The sequence below is a fragment of the Arvicanthis niloticus genome, chromosome 1 (assembly GCF_011762505.2).
Source record: "Arvicanthis niloticus isolate mArvNil1 chromosome 1, mArvNil1.pat.X, whole genome shotgun sequence".
Classification (NCBI taxonomy): Eukaryota; Metazoa; Chordata; class Mammalia; order Rodentia; family Muridae; genus Arvicanthis; species Arvicanthis niloticus.
The window spans coordinates 133,174,533-133,191,403 of NC_047658.1; the positions used below are offsets into that span (position 1 = coordinate 133,174,533).

The window sequence follows — 16,871 nt, forward strand, 5'->3', positions numbered from 1 at the left end:
ATGCCTGTACAGGGTGTTTTACAAGCCCCTGCCCCCGCACCTGTCAACACCAAAGTCACCCGTGCTGCATAGCCAACAAAAAAGGAACCCCGACTTCCCCCTGCGTGAGAATACAGAACAGATGTCTCCATGTGTCTTTACATAAGCACATTATGCAACTGTCCTTTGATTTAATTTTGCGGGGCGAGGGGAGCGGGGGATGACACCTATCAGGACCCCCAGATTTGGAATCAATACCAACACTTTCTCAACAAGAACACCACCTTGCCTTCGGAGCTTCCGATGTTCTCGCACGTATAGCTGCATGTATTCCAAAAGAAGCAAGCACGTTGTCTCACCCACTTCAGTATTAATACCTGCCATATCTTACCCGGTTAATTGTGGTTTGAAAACACTAGCGCACCACCCAGAGGAGCTGGGAGTGGGTGTAGTCTAGCGAGGTTACTTTCACTTGTAACCCTCCCCCTCCCTTTCCAATTTCTTTGATGATTTTTCCCATAAATGCATAAGCTGCAGGGACTTAGTAGAAGCAGGCCGCTTCTCCTAAATGTGATTCGGACCATATGCTTTCTACATTCATCCCGGCATGGGCTTTTCTTCTCTGAACTAACTGCTAACACGTTATAGTCACCTTGAAATTTCCTCTGCTATTTTCCAATTAAAAGCTTAATAGCCCTGGAAACGGAGTTCATGTGGTGAAGTTTACCATAGCCCCTTGTTCTGAAAGGCATTCTGCTGGGATCCTATTATGTGCCTGAATAAACCCTTTCTGCAAACAGAAATGGGACTCGAGGTTGTCAGGTGTTGGGTTACAATAGACTTTGAGGCAGGGGACATTTTACCAACATAAATACAAACCTGTCCCTATAGGGAGATGTTGTCAAATACTGGGATATGGAAAACATTCCCATCAAATATGAGAAAAGGATTACTGCGCTATATCAAATGAGGATTTAGATCTCAGCCCTGATGTGCACTGGAGTGAAACGGGGCCCAGTACCAAATAATACCAGAGTGTGTGAGTGGCACTACGATAGGGTGGCTAGGTGACCCAGGAAGGAAAGGGGATTGCTTTGAGAATGAAAATGTCCCCTTAAAACCTGGTGCAGAGCTCCGTTGCTCTCCTTCCTCAGAGAAACTAGTTACTCTTATTTTTCTGATCCGTTTCGCTGACCATTTAAGGAGAAATTCGGCTTAGACAAAAAAAGCCCGCCGTCCTTTATTATCTTTCTTAGAGGCATAGATTTTTAGAGCGAAACAGTACAAGTTCCCAGATTCATGTCATTCGCAGATCATGAAAAGTGACTCCTGTAGGCACCTTCTCCCCCAACCCCCGTTTCCGAGCCCAACGATCTACGTGTGACCCTTGTGTCCCGTCTTCACAATTTACAAAAGTCCTACTAGTTGAAGAGTTAGGAATTGTGTTTTCCAAACGAAAGGTCTGAAGGGGCCAGAAAGGTGAGGGAAAGGGCAAAAGCTGTACTGGCTCCCTGCAGCTTTGGGGACAGTATCTCAAAGATAGCATTCGTGTGCAAGGGGTTCCTCTTCAGCCCGGGCTCGGAACAACTACCAACTCCTCCACGCACCTGAAACCCGAGTAACTAAAGACATCCAGGGGGAAAAAGGTACAAAGCTATATTTATATTCCGCGTTCAGAGCTCTCTTCGGGTTCCAAACCACTCTTCCGGCAAAGAGCTTGCTGCTTGAACTCGCCATGGTGTTGTCCTAGAGTTCACAGCAAACCCAGACCGCCAGCGGTGCTCTGCTCTCCTCCTTGGCCGGCTGTAGGGCTGGGCACTAGAAAGCGACCTTCAGAAAGGGACTATGGCCTCTGTGCAGTTCGGGAGTCAGGTACTGCAGCAGACCCGTTTGCGTTAACTTTCACCCACACGGTAAAAAGCGGAGCACGTTCCGAGGGGCCGCTAATAGACCGTCCCGGATTTCCACCGTCTCCTTCCCACTGAGTTGTCAAAGCCGTCCGGAGCCTACATTGTGCCTGGATTTTTGTTCGGTTGTTTTCGTGGTTGGGTGAAAGAAGGCAGCCTTCTCTACGCGTATGTAGTGGTACCAGACATTGAACAAACCAATACTGAAAACAAGCAAGCAAAGACTATAAATGAAGTTTATGCTGTAAAGAAAAAGAGGCTTATGCGGTCTAATGTTATACAAGAGACTCTTCCCAACGTCACGCAAAGATTATTATGAGTAGGGTCTATTCCGTATTCTTAAATAAGACATAGCGTCTGTGGGGATTTGAACTGGGCAATTCCGGACCTTGGCTGATTCAATGACCGTTGCGGGATCAAATACCAGGTAACTTTGGGGCCACTAATGTCTCTTCTGCCTACACTCTCAGTGCTTAAGAAAAACATCCAAGAGAGGACTTCCCGGCCTTCCAAGGCAGAAGTCTTTCAAGGCAGAGATTGTTTATTTTAAACACAGAAGGAGGTAAGTAGAAAATTAAAGTTACCCTCTAAAACAAGTTGTCTTCCTGAAGCCTGACAGGTTTTTAAAAAGAATACTCATTTTTCTTTTGCAGCAATGAAAGAGAAACGAGGTTGCAAAACGATGCGAAGAATTCCCGAATCACCACCGCCCCTCTCACTCCTGATTCCTCTTGCCAGGTGGCGACTGTCCGGTTCTTGAAACCCGGTCCTCCCTGGGCCGACCCTGCGGTGTACCCTCAATTCCCTCGCAAGCTCCGAATTGCTGAGGCCAAGGGTGGGAACGAAAGCCATCTAGGGCTCAGTGCTTCGAGACCCGGAGCGACGTGAGAGGGTAGGGGAGAGGCCTGCGGGCTGGCTTGCAAGCACCCACCCCTCCCCATCGTCCCCGCCCCACACCCCGTCCGCCCAGCGCGCCGCTGTACGGCAGCGGCGCAGTCCCTCCCGGCTCAGGAAGGGGTAACAGAGGGCTTGGAAGAGGGGGCTGTGAGCGCCCCCGCCTGAGAGGCCTGGCTGCAGGTGGCGGGGAAGGTGAGGTGCTGGAACCCGAGGGGTGCCTGCCAGGGAGGAGGAAAGGGCGTGGGGAGCGCAAGGAGGCCGGGACCCCAGGGGGTGGGGGTGGCGGCGGGAGGGAGGAGGGACTGGGAGGGGGGAAGGGCGGCGGAGGAGGTGCTGGGTCCAGTCTGCGAGGAAGGGACCAAGGGAGGAAGTGGCTCAGACCGTAATCAGAGCTCTCCCCGGCTCCTTGCAGCTGCTGGAGATCCTCGGCGTGGGAGGACCAGCGGGTGGAGCCTGCGCCCCTAGAGCTGCTGGCAGAGAGGTGGCGCGCGTGGGGACCGGCGGACTGCGAGCGCCATCGGAGCCAGGAGACTGGTGCTGTACCTCCGGCCGCCGCCGACCTTCCGGGACCTCCCGAGAGCGGGCCTTCGAGCTCGAGCTCCAGCTCCAGCTCCCGCCGCCGGCCGGGGGGAGCCCTGGGCATGAACGGCTACGGCTCCCCCTACCTGTATATGGGCGGCCCGGTGTCGCAGCCGCCGCGGGCGCCTTTGCAGCGCACACCCAAGTGCGCGCGCTGCCGGAACCACGGGGTGCTATCCTGGCTCAAGGGCCACAAGCGCTACTGTCGCTTCAAGGACTGCACCTGCGAGAAGTGCATCCTGATCATCGAGCGGCAGCGGGTGATGGCGGCGCAGGTGGCGCTGCGCCGGCAGCAGGCCAACGAGAGCCTGGAGAGCCTCATCCCGGACTCGCTGCGGGCTCTGCCAGGACCCCCGCCGCCGGGGGACGCTGCCTCCACCGCCGCCACCGCCTCGCAGTCGTCGCCAGCCTCCCAGGCGTCCCAGCCGCCGGCGCCGCCTCGTCCCGCCGCCGAGTTGGCCGCGGCTGCCGCGCTGCGCTGGGTCGCCGAGCCCCAGTCCGGGACGCTGCCAGCGCAGCTTGCTAAGCCAGGTGAGTGCGTCTGCGGAGCTGGGGTCGCTCGGGGATCCGAAGGGAAGGCCGAGGACAAGTTTGTGGGAAGTTGACCTGGTTAGGCTTGCCCACTCCCCCACCAGGCACCGGTTCTTACTCTCCCGGAAAAGAGGGTCTTGAGAGTCTGAAGCCGATGGAACTCAGGAGCCCGCGAGAGGGGCCAACTAAATAGCCCGGTTGTGTCTCCGTATCTTTAGATGCTTTTCCAGGGTTAAAAGGGAACGGAGCAGGTCAATTCCCAGAGTAAAATGATGTCTTGGGGAAGACCGACTTTAAACGCACCAAGATGAGGATGGTTTTCTTGGCTGCTGGTTTTGGGGAGTGAGGTTGTTCTCACTTGGAGCTAGGGGGTAAGTGTAGGTGCTGGTTAGCAGTCAGGGCCCAGTGCTTTGCTGTTTCTAGGTGATTTTTAGCTTGGTCTGGGACACGGAAGCAAAAAAAAAAAAAAAAAAAAAAAGGCGTTCTGTCTCTTAGAGGAACTCGGAATCGTTTTTGTTTTGGGGGGAGGCTAAGAGGCCTCAAGACTTAGAATTCGATAAAATGAAGCGCCTTTTAAGAAAGGATAAAGTTCCAAAAGGCTCCAAAGTAAGACCAGTTAACTTTTTTTTTTCTGAGCTATTTCTTTGGTCCTTTAATACCGTTTTCCGGGCTGCCTCGGTGTGAAGAAATTAAAAACAAAACTTGGCCTACAGTGGAGAAAACCTAGCAAGAGCTTTTCCAGGATTGGGGGTTGGCTGGCGGGGCTGCTTGGCCTGGCATGAAACAATGCGGGGCTTTCTGGACATCTGGCTTCCCTCTGTTCAGAAGTGCTTTGATTTGGGGATGGGGTAACAGTGGGCAGACCCCAGTTTACACGCAGTTCTCTCTGGCTCCTTTCTGGGTCTGGCTGCCCCCATTTTAAGCCTCTTCCTCTCTTTCCTCGGAGGAACCTCTATTCACTCCTGGCCTCTCTCAGCTTCATGGCAACCGGAATTCAATAGAGTTTGGTGTTTCCCCTTCACTGGGTAAATGTACGAAGGAAACAGGCCCATCTCCGGTGTATGGTGTACTGGAATTAGGAGTGAAAGGCCCGAGGGTTTCGGTAGCTATAGCTGCTGTCTCCACTTTCTCAGCCGCTCAATGACAGCTCTTCTTCAGAAAACCCCAGAGCACTGTGCTGAACTGGGGGGAAGCTATACACTTGTTAGTGTGTAGTGAGGTGGTAGGAAGCTTGGCCAGTCAGTCCCACCTTCTGGTTCCAGTGTGTCAGAAAGCAGTTTGCTGACAGGGTTTTGTGAATATTTAACTACAAGGAACATATAAGCATGTTTCAGAAGCGCCACCCCTCGACCTCCATCTTATATTTGTGGGTTTGCCTTAGAGAAACTAGGGCCTAGGGCGGGAAGAGGGTTTTCTGGATTTGTCCTGAGAATAAGGAGGAGAGTTTGGTCTCAGTCCCAGAAGTGATTCCATGCTACTAACTTTGAATTTTCCATTCCGGGTTTTCCTGGCTCTAGGATTAGAGTCCCCAGGACTAGAGCAGAAGACCAAGTTAAAATTCACGTTGCTAGTTTACAGTGCCCAGCTGCCTACCAGCAGCTCTTACTGTGAGTTCTGTGGTCTCTATCGGAGAAGGGACTCCTTTAGCATCCTGTGGTCCTCCTTGGGCTGTCCTCTTCCATAGCCAAGAGTTATGAAAGAGTAACAAAATCCAAAACAAGCTGAAAATGGAGTGGGTGAGGACATCTTGGAGGCCACGTTGATGCAAGGGCAGGAGGGCCCAAGCTTTAGGGGAATTAAAAAGGGCAAAGAATTTCAAGTGTGCAAACCAGGCTTGGTGCATGATTTCTTTCCCTCTATGTTCACCAGATACTCAGGGTACTGAGCCTTTCCAAACTGAGAACAAGTAAAGGGGGGAGAAAACAAGAGGGGGAGGAGGAAGGGAAGGAGGAAGAAGGGGAAGAGGAAGAGGAGGAGGAGGAGAAAAAAGAGGATGAAGAAGGAGGAGGAGGAGGAGGAAGAGAAGGAAAAGGAGAAGGAGAAGGTGGAAGAAGAGGAAGGAGGAGGAGGAGGAAGAGAAGGAGAAGGAAAAGGAGGAAGAAGAAGAAGAAGAGGAGGAAGAAAAAGAGGAGATGGGGAAGGGGAGGGGGAGGGGGAGGGGGAGGGGGAGGGGGAGGAGGAGGAGGAGGAGGAGGAGGAGGAGGAGGAGGAGAAGAAGGAGAAGGAGAAGGAGACTGAAGGAGATCCAGAGACTGAACGGCTGAGCTGTGTGGGACCAGGGGTTCAGTTTCCAGGTGGTCACACCACATACTTTACATGTTCACTAACTAACTTTTGTTTTCGTTTATCAGTTGCATTCCGTTAAGGGAAAAAAAAAATCACTTGGCTTGGGAGAGGGTTCTAAAACAAACTGACTACAGTTTTTCACCAGGAACACAAATAGATTGCTTCTATGCAACATGTGTTTTTTCTTTTTTTAAAGCAACTGTGTTGGGAGGGGGTGGCCAAATTAAAGACTCCTGGTCGAGACTGCCTGTTGCTGTTTCGGTACATCTTTGCAGTGTGTTTGTATGTAGCACGCCACCATCTTTAGAAGCATATTAGATCTTCCCGTACAAGTTAGTCCATTACACCAAGAGAGTAAGTGTGGCCCCATTGGGGTGGAAGGGCCGTGAGCCAGTGCTCAGTAGCAGTCTCTGAGTCTAGAAACTGCTAGAAACCATTTGGGTCTGCTCCTTTGTCAGCTTGGGTTTTGAAAATCGGCTTGGGTTTTTTGCAGGCAGAGGGCCTCCCACAGGAACGTGTGGAGGTGGAGCAGCAGCACACCGAGGGCGTCTGTTTCTTCTCCAAATACTTGAGGAAAGCACAGGCCTTAAAAAGGATGTTGGCTAGGCGGCATGGGAGAAAGCTCTCGTAGTTCAGGGAAGAGACGTGAACACCAGAACTCGGTTTTCTAACTAGAAGGAATCTTCCTAAGCTCTCCTTCAGATGTCTTAACGGAATGTTTGAGCACTGTTTCCAGTGTGAGTTTAAGAAGATTCTACTGATTATTTCTACTACGGATTGAAAAGTTTTTTTTTTTTAATTACAGCCTTCTTCTGCCTGTCATCTCTGATGTAATTAAATTTGATTTTAATGGTGGTCCAATTTCTAAGTTACCTTTCTATAGAGGGTATAGATACTGTGCAACCCACATACTCCGCTCCTAACGTCCCTTTGTGTCACCTCCATCCCCCTCCCCCCATGAAAACAGCTCAGAGAGTCTAACCTTTTGCAGCTGTTTGAGCATCTGACCCCAGAAGTCTTAATCAAACCAGCCAAGCCAGCCTTTCAGGACCGAGGGCTCTGGATCTGAGGGAGGCTATGGATCATGGCCAAGGCGAGAAGCTACAGTCACATTTGCTACCTTACCTCAAACTTCTTTTCTAGAGGAGGGTCCTGGGTAGCCATAGGCCCTGGTACCTAGAGAGGAAAGATCAGTGGCTGTGGAATCTTCCTGGGTGTACATCTGCCATATGTATGTGTATGTATATATATATGTATAAGATAAATGCATATACGTTTAATTTAACTGATATATATATGTGTGTGTGTGTGTTATTTAAATGCTCTTGAAGGACGTTTGGTTGGAGATGGAAGGATAGGAAAATAAGATGTTCTTTAATTCTGAAAGAAGCAGACAAGGCAGAGAGAAAGAGAGGAGAGAGAGAGAGAGAGGGAGGGGGAGGGGTTTGGAAACTGACTTTATTTTGCCTCCCGCTGAAGCACCTTTGTGATTGATCCCGGCTTCCAGCTTGATTTGGATTGCCCAGTCTGTCTGCTTCCTTCTTTTTAATTCTTTTCCCTTTTAATTCTCCAAGGAGAAATACTTGGCCATTTGTGGTAAGGGTTCCTGTCTGGCTGTACACCCAGAGCAAGGAAGAGGCTAGGAACGATTACAAGTCATCTGGAGTGTCTGCCTGTGGATGGAAAAACGAAAGAAAAAAAAACAAAAAAAACCACATCTGGCTTTAAGATGGCTTGATTTGCAGCAAGGGGCTTTAAGAGAAGCCAGATAGGAAGAAATACCAGGACAGCAAGACCTCCGCTTGGAACCTCTTATTCAGATCTGGCTTTGGTAGTAAAGAATCCAGTCTTTTCCTTGCTAGATTTGTTGGGTAGGTCAGTTGCAGTGATATAGGGGAATGCCTGAGCACCGGAGGCTGGCCTCTCTGGTGGCCCTAGCCCTGGATGGAGTGGCAGGGAGCTCAGGACAGGCTTATAGTGACAGCATGCTGGCTTCTCTGAGTACTGAAGGTTGTCTGCTTGCTCCTGGTTGCTACTCCTCCCTTACCTAAGGACTAAAAGCAACTCTCCCTGAACCCTTCCTTCTCAGCCCCTCTGGCCTCAGGTCCTTGCCTGCTTCCTCTTGATCCCACCTACCCTGAGGGACATTGGAATGCTCCTGTCTATCTGGTGGAGCCGAGGACTAAGGTTAAAGGAAAAAGAGAACCCTCCCATAGGAACTGGAGTCTGTTGCCAGGCAGAGATCCCCCAGCCTGCTCTCTGCCTTATAAATCTGAGGGATGACGGTGCTCCCCACTTACAACCAACTTTTCCTCTCCCTGATGGATGAACTCTTGGGTTTAAAAGATTACAGTAATCACAGGAGGACAGTGTAAATCGAATCTGATAGCAATAACTTTTGGAGAAGGTCAGGCTCAAGTGAAATGTTACCAAGCAACAGGCGCTTTGTTTGCAAAATACAATCAAAGAGCATCGATGAGAAATTCTTTTCTGCAGCAAGTCAGCACTTTCTGTTAACAGCTTTACAGAGAGAAGGGGGGTAAATCTTCATAAATCAAAGTCCCTGCGAGACTTGGAACCTTTTCTGGAACTGTTGCATTTCTTCCTAACTGGGAAGAGAGTGCCCAGTGAAAACCCATTTGCCTGCCTGCCTGCCTGCCTGCCTGCCTGCCTGCCTGCCTGCCTGCCTGCCTTCTTTTTTATTCTATGGTGGCTGTCTTTCTTTCTTTTACCATTTAACCTGCTGCATTCCTCCCCATCCCACCCCTCTAGCCATTAACCATTCAGGTCCTTAGAGTCCCTAGTTCTAGTTCAGTGTAATTTCGATTACATGGTAGGCCTCTGGTCATCAAAGGACCACCACTTTGCCATACATATGTTCTGACTTACACACAGCATCTTAGCTGTTCCCCCCCACCCCCCCAGGCCTAATCAACACACTTTCCTTTTCTGGGAAGGAAAAACATGAAGGTAGAGAGGTAGGTGAGGGCTTCCCTTTTGTTTTCTGGCTAAACAGATTTTTAAAAGTACAGCTGCCTTCCAAATAATAGAACGTGATGAGAAACTCAGAACATTGGTCGCTTCTGGACTCTACAGTTACTAGCCAGACCTGAATTTCGGGCTGACATCAATGTTCTACTGTTCTCCGCTACGGAGTATTGTTTTATTAGTTCAGTGTCTTCATGTGTGAATAATATTCCCTTCTGTGTGAAGACACTGTAGTCTGCGCTGCTTCTGGCCTCTGCGTGACTCGCTGCCGTAGCATCATAAAATGGGAACAACGGATCAGATACTTTGGAATTTTGCAAAAGATTAGCTATCTTGTAAGCCCCAGTGGTAAGGCAATGCTGTGGTTACCTGTGTATAATCTTACCTAGCCCAGTACCCAGGGATGTAGGGGATTTAAAGGGATTTGTTAAGTAGCAGGATAAGCAAGCAGCCAGTTGCATCTTTGTAAATAGCCAATGAACAGGTGATTTGTTGATTTCTCTGCAGCCTTTTCAAAGCTTCTAGTTTCTAAGAAAGGGATCATGCTGATTTTTTTTTGTAAGACACAAAAAGTCTACAATTGTGAACTATATTTCCTTAAGCCCACCAGCCCTGTCTAAGCAATGTCCCTACAAAGTCTTGGCTTTACAGAGTCTCAGACTTAGGGTCTTCCTGTCAGCCTCTTGAGTGTTAGGATTACAAGTGTGCACGACCAGGCCAGGTTAAGGAGGTCATCCTGAACCCTTTATACAGTGTTAAACCGGTGCTGATCTTTTACAAAGCAAAGCATTGAGCATTTTCAGGTATACACAGGGCGCACATGCGTGCGCACACAATTTTAGAGCAATATTTATTAATATCATCACTTTCTTCAAATTTCTACTCACTCAGTTTGTAATGATTCCTCACTCCTAGTGTGAGATCAACAGAGAGTAGAAGAAACCCACTTTGTTAAATGTTTGACGCCGAAGCCCCACCCACCCACCCAGGGGCTCCTCCTGCCAGCACTGTTTATTGGCATGGCGACCTGCCTAGAGGTCTACCTCCCCAAAAATCACAGGAGCATTTCCAGCTGCATGTCGTGCTTCGGGGAGGGGCGAGTCTGTGATACCTGAGTTACGAGAATCCTGTCAGTGCCGTGTCTGAGACATTCTAGGTGTTAGGTGGGTTTAGGTTTTGTGCATTAATTGAACAGACTCTGTAACGCCAGTGACAACTAAGTCAGAGCCCTTTTCCATTTGTATGTACTTTGAGCAGACTGTTTGCTTCACACATATGGCAGGCTTTCTTGAACTATTTGAATACATTTTTCAAAAAGTTGTATTTTTATATGAAGAGATTCATAGAAAGATTGTTCAAATTGTAATTTTTAGACCGGAAGCCACTTTGATGTGTTTATTATTATTATTTATTTATTTTTAGCAAAAAGAAAGTATAGCTGTCATCACATGGCATGTGTGCTTAGAAGGAGGTGGCATTGGTTTTGTTTTGTTTTTTTTTTTTTGCTTTTTTTTTTTTTTAAAGAACACGTGTCCTTAATGAAGCTCTTGTAAAGCTAATGAAAAGTTTGTTTCAGGGTTGGAATGTGAGTGTTTCTGCTTCACGGGCTGCGACGTGAGACCTCGAATATTTGATAATACTTTTTAAAAGTTTGGCTTTTTTTTTTTCCTTTTGTAATGCTTAAAAATCATGTCCTCACTTGTAATAACTGGCCTGTCATGACAGAAATATAGTGTCATGGTTTCATCTACTTTTGACTGGTTGGTTTTGCCTTTCCTGTACTGTATGCAGAGTTAAAACTGTCGACTGAAATACACTTCCATTCTTTATGTTCTGATTAGAGTCTCTGTTTCAATAAGGTGGAAGGCAGAGGGTTCTGGGAATATTCCTGTTCCGTGTTCTCAGCTGACATTCCGTGGTTTTGTATCTAGAAAGGCCTTTGTGCTTTACACCAATTGGAATGGTTTGTGCAGTTCATTTAGTGGGGGAAACCCTGGAAATGTAAAGGAATACCTATTATTAAATTATTCTTTATCACCGAGCTTAACTCTTACCCTCTGTAATTACTTGTGAAAGTCTGTGTTTATAGCAGCCTGCAATGGCTTTAGTTTAAGTACAGTAATAGACATCAGAGTTCCCCCAAGTTGCAAGAACTGTCTGTTCTGCTTTTCAGAAGTTATGTTTTGTGTGAGGAGTTTGCCTTGGCACAGGTTTCGAGGCTCATCATCCTTGGCTCTGTTTCGAAACCTGGCACCCTTGGGTGCTGGTGGCCATTCTGTGTACATTTATTTCTCAAATTTGTGTGCCCTCTGGTATGTGAGCCCGCTTCTCTCTCTGGCCGGTGCCTCCCTCTCCTCGGCATAAGCACTGCTGAGCTCAGTTGATTACAAAGTCCTTAACTCAACTCAAGCATTTGATTCCTAGGACATGCGGACATCCTGTCAGCTTTCCTCACAGTTAGCAATAGCCTGGACACTGGCACTGGGATGCTGAGGAGCCCAGAAATCTTTGAAGAGCAGGGATGACTCAGCATAGTGCTTCTTCTCCTCCTCCACTGTTCAAATACCCCAAAGTGCACAGTACACTGGCAAATACCCCAAAGTGCACAGTACACTGGCATGTAGCAGGGGCAGAGGACAATACAGAGTAAAGAATGGCTTTGTCACCATTTGTCCTGTGAGGCCTTCCAGTTACCTGAAAAAGCTGGCAGCCGTGTAAGATGACATGAGGTGTGTTCTGAAGAACTTGGAAAATAGATACAAAGGTAGAATTGTATCCTGTCCTCCTCCTCCTCCTCCCAGTGTGACTGTTGCTGCCTTGAGGAAAATACATTTTTATAGGTTTGTTTAAGTAGCTAGAGCATCGACTCTAAGTGTCCCTCACTAACCTGCTCCGGGGTTACCTGGAGCCTGAAGTCAGCTGTGGAAGACTGAACCAGGCTGACGAAGCTGTTTTGCTGAAGGAAGCTTTTCAGTGTTTGAATCCACCCAAGGCATGTGAAATGTTGTTACCTTTTAAGATACAAAGCTATTTTCAGCTCTTTTCTGGTAAGGATAGCAAGGTTGAGAGCTTTCCAGGTGTGTAAATGTGCCCCTTACTTTCAAAGACAAGGCCATTTCTCTAGCAGAGGCAAAACAACAACAAACAAAAACCAAACCTTACCAGCTCAGCAGACAGCTGCTGTCACACCATGTCCTATTTTTTTTTCTTGTTTTATGGTAAAATATAGGTGACAGATTTTTTTTTTTTTTTTTTTTTTTTTTTTTTTTTTTTTTTTTTTTTTTTTTTTTACCATTTTAAGGTGGACCTCTTGCTGACATTAAAGACTTTATGATGCTTTAAGACAGCCACTGCTACCCATCCAGAAAATTTTCATTTATCCTCGGTTAAAACCTTGTGTTCATTAAAGAGTAACTCCTGTCTCGTCTCCCCTAGAACCACCTCTCTACTGTCTCTCTACTGCATCCATTCTAAGAATCTCATAGAAGTGAAATCACGTAACTTCTTTTGTGGACAGCTTATTTCAGTTAGAATATCATTAAAAGTTCTTCCATGTAGCAGATATCAGAATTTCATTCCTTTTTGAGGCTGAATAATGTTCTGTTTATCCCTTCATTCATTGATGAACGATGTGGGCTGCCCCAACCTTAGGATCCCTGTGAATGATGTATTTGATGCCTCTATACCTGGCCATGTGTGCTTTCTCTCCAGCGCATGCATCTATTTCCCCGAGTTAATAACGTCCATGAGCTTATGCTTCCTTCTGTCTGTCTTTTGATTCAGCCTATTGTAGGGTCAATAAATGCTTGATGCTGATGATAGACCATAAAAGCTGAATTTAGGTGTCTAGAGATGTGCGCCGTTTTAAACATCATATCATATGTACATGGGGAAAGCATTGAACTTGTTTTCCAAGGCTCCATTGAACAGGGGTCAGAATGCAATTGTGCGTTCATTTCAGAGCTAGCACACTGTCCCTGTCTACCCCTTGTCAGGGGTTTGGGAATAGAGTGATGGGGGGGGGGGTTATCTATGGGGTCATGCCTCAGGGGAATATACATGAGTGCAGGCTGCTTAGAATATAAATCTACATGAGCCTTTTTGCTTGGTCAGTTTTGTCTTGTGTGCCAAGGACAGGGGATTCAAGCAGTTCGGTAACTGGGAGGTAAAAGCTGGACCTGTTGTCCTGGGAAGCAGAAGGAGAGAAGATGCTACATTTGTGTGGTAAAACTAGGTCTCTGGTGAATCCCAGAGTAATCACTGGGAGCAGAGGGGGGATTCACTGTGTAGACTACAAATGAACCCCAACAATAGAAGCCTACTAGCTTTTATTGAAAAGAACAGTGTAAGGTAAGTGACGGTTTGGGATGAGTATGAATTTGTATTAGAAGTGGTTGGAAGCTGCATGCTTTGTTACAATCAATCTAAGAATGCTTTAAAACACTTGTGCTTGGCTACAGGCTTTTGTTGGCTTCCCTTGTGCTTAAGACCCGTGTGGTGTTAAGAGACCATCAATGGGCCTTTGTTAAAGGCTTTGAAAGTAAACAACAACAGGTAGAGGGGGTGCCTTCTAGAAGCTGCTTTGATGAAATTTCACCTCTGGCTATCTGCACACAAGCAGGTTTGCCCACAGAGAGCCTCACAATGAAGCTATTCAGGCCAGAAGAGAAAACACAGATCCACGCTCACAACCTCTTTTCCTGCTTTCTTTTCCTTCCTTCATTTCTTCCTTTCTTTCTTCCTTTTTTCCTTCAGATCAGTTACTCTGGCTGGGTTAAGCAGCCGCCACTTGCATATGCTTTTTAAAGGATAACAATCTATTTGCATATAGTTTGCTAGTTAAAAAAAAAAAATGCTCCTTTATTTACAATGAAACCCAGAGCCCTCTTGCCCAGTGTCTTCTGACTATTTAGTACTGCAGGCTGTCTTCTCGTGGGTAACATCCTAAGTTAAAATGTCACATTGGCAACTGGTCTGTTTCATAGCCAGTCTTCGCTCTATTAAGAAAATTCTTTGTCATCCTTCCTCCTCCAAACATACTTTGAAATGTTGCTGTAGGTCCTTTCCATGGCACACCAAAGGCACCCGTCTACCTCTCGCCCTGGTGGACAGTTCCCGAACCTTCCAGCCATTTCTTTGTCCTCTCCAGCATCTGTCCTGCCACCCAGAATTTGAACTGGCTTTGTTTGGTCTTTAGTAAAGGCCCAGGCTGCTGACTTTGCCTGGCCCTTCAGTCAGTGACCTTTTACAAGTGATTTCAAGGGTTGTGTTTGTCTTTCACTTAGAAACTATATCAACTAGTTATTGTACATGATAACCTGATTTTATTTAAAAAAAAAAAAAAGCAAAAAAATGAAAAACCAAACCTGTCCTGATCACAAGCCCTACTTAGCATAAAACCAGGCCATGGGAAGCAGATGGGATTATTAAAGTGCCCTATGGGGTGGTGTGCACAGCAGGTGATGATGGCCAGAGCCCCTCCTGTGGCTTTTCCTGTGCTCTGGCTTGGTTCAGAGACTCACAGCCCACTATGTGGGTAGCTGGTGGGATGAAGTCCAGGCCTGTGGTTACACATTTATGTGGCCATTCTGTTTTTAAGGCAAGCCTCTTCTCCTACAGCATTCCGAGAAAACACTGCACCATCTTTTACTGACCCCAGTCCCTGACTCCCTTTGACAATGGCTTTTGATTTCTTCTTTAAAGGCTGGCAGTGTGTTATGACCCATTGAGCCAAACTCCCTCATCGCAGAAGGTTGGACTGCTGCTGGACTCTGAGCACACCAGGAAGGGATTAACCTAACTCTTCTCTTGTCTTTCAGATTTGACTGAAGAGCGACTTGGGGACAGCAGTTCAGCGGACAATGCTGCGGAGGCCTTCAGTGACAAAGACACCGACCAGCGGAGCTCCCCAGATGTTGTCAAAAGCAAGAACTGCTTCACCCCGGAGAGCCCCGAGATCGTGTCCGTGGATGAAGGTGGGTACGCCGTGCAGAAAAACGGGGGCAACCCCGACAGCTGTCCTGACAGCCCTAAGTACCACTCCGAGCAGAGCCACCTCCTGATTGAGGGCCCGTCGGGGACCGTCTCTCTGCCCTTCAGCTTGAAAGCCAACCGGCCACCCCTGGAGGTGTTGAAGAAAATCTTTCCCAACCAGAAGCCCACAGTACTGGAGCTCATCCTGAAAGGCTGCGGGGGCGACCTGGTCAGTGCTGTGGAGGTCCTGCTGTCCAGTCGGTCCTCCGCGGCTGGGGCGGAGCGGACGGCCGAAGAGAGCCTAGTGCTGCCCTCCAGCGGCCATATCTTTGAACACACGCTGGGCTCCTACCCTATCTCTTCCTCCAAGTGGTCGGTGGGCTCTGCCTTCCGAGTCCCTGACACCTTACGCTTTTCCGCGGACTCCAGCAACGTGGTCCCCAACCCCTTGGCCGTGCCCCTGCAGCATCCTTTCCCCCAGCCACCCCGGTACCCGCTGATGCTGAGGAATACTTTGGCCAGAAACCAGTCAAGCCCCTTTTTGCCCAATGATGTCACCCTGTGGAACACCATGACGCTGCAGCAGCAGTACCAGCTGAGGTCCCAGTATGTCAGTCCATTTCCCAGTAACTCCACTAGCGTCTTCCGGAGCTCGCCCGTGCTCTCCTCTCGCACCACAGAGGACCCTCGGATCTCCATCCCCGACGATGGGTGTCCAATTGTCACAAAGCAGTCCATCTACACAGAGGATGACTACGACGAGAGGTCTGACTCCTCGGATTCTAGAATACTCAACACGTCATCGTAAAGTGTACTATGGCTAGTGACCAGGTGACATTTTGTGTGTGCTGGAACCCTGGGCCCCTCCCCCCAGGAGAGTCCACTAATACTGTATACTCTTTCCTCCTGTTTGACAAAGTGACTGTGCTTGGTAGTCTATACATTAGCAATAAAAACATAACTTATTTAATTTCCTGCACTTCACTGGAAAATGCCAAATAGCTCTCTGCTCTGTGGATTTAGTGCTGAGTGTTGTAAATGAGTTTAAAGCTGTGGACTGACTGCCTGGGGAGGCTGGGCCAGTGGGGGATTTAATTGGGGGTGGTGGTGGTCAGCTTTACTCCTAAATTCAACCTGGAATGTTCAGTGAAATAGTATACTTGAATGCCATTTTTGTAAAAGAGGATTCCTCAGGATACTGGAAACCTTAGTGGTTTGATTGCCAACTGGCTATGAGCAGGGACATTATATGACTCCCGTTCTAAAGAGACTGCATTCAGACTAGAGCGGACTGCACAGTCTCTTATTTAAGCTCGGACAGTTTTCAGAGACAAACTCCATTAAGAGTTATTCTTTTCACATGGCTGAACCGAAACATGTGTAATGTCAACATAAAACCCAATCCCAGCTGTGAACTGCATGAAACGTTATCGCGGAACGCACACAAGATTAAGCTTTGTCAGGTTAATGTAGCATGCTAAGTAAGGACTCTAGAAAAATAAACTAAGGACATGATCTTGGTTGATGTCTTCTCTGCTTGTGGAAGGAAGATCTCCAAACATAGAACCTCCCTGTTAATGCATGGGTCCGAAACCAAGATACCGTTCAGTGGGGACATGTCTTAAACTGGCCATTTCCTATACTGGTGGGGCCTGGGTTCAGCAGGTGTGGGCTCTGGTTCACTCCCTAGCACTCCATACTGAACAGTAACAGCAAAACACAGTAAACTAC

At 47.9% G+C, this 16,871-nt stretch overlaps 1 protein-coding gene and 1 long non-coding RNA gene across 3 annotated transcripts; one reads left to right on the plus strand and one right to left on the minus strand.

Annotated features, from left to right (window-relative positions):
- Positions 1-1,176: 1,176 nt before the first annotated feature.
- Positions 1,177-2,610, minus strand: LOC143435560 (uncharacterized). Its single transcript, XR_013105970.1, has 2 exons — positions 2,471-2,610; positions 1,177-2,089 (listed from the first exon to the last, which is right to left on the minus strand). It is a non-coding gene; the product is annotated as an uncharacterized LOC143435560 (long non-coding RNA).
- A 34-nt stretch (positions 2,611-2,644) lies between these two features.
- On the plus strand, positions 2,645-16,655 carry Dmrt3 (doublesex and mab-3 related transcription factor 3). 2 transcript variants are annotated; one of them, XM_076918658.1, is made up of 3 exons: positions 2,645-2,778; positions 3,196-3,893; positions 14,987-16,655. In XM_076918658.1, exons 2-3 carry the CDS (start codon positions 3,425-3,427, stop codon positions 15,946-15,948), a joined length of 1,431 nt encoding a protein of 476 aa, XP_076774773.1. In that variant the 5' UTR covers positions 2,645-2,778; positions 3,196-3,424; the 3' UTR covers positions 15,949-16,655. The 2 variants fall into 2 exon arrangements, with proteins under 2 accessions (XP_076774773.1, XP_034374227.1); XM_034518336.2 differs by lacking the exon at positions 2,645-2,778 and adding an exon at positions 2,843-2,975.
- Positions 16,656-16,871: the final 216 nt, after the last annotated feature.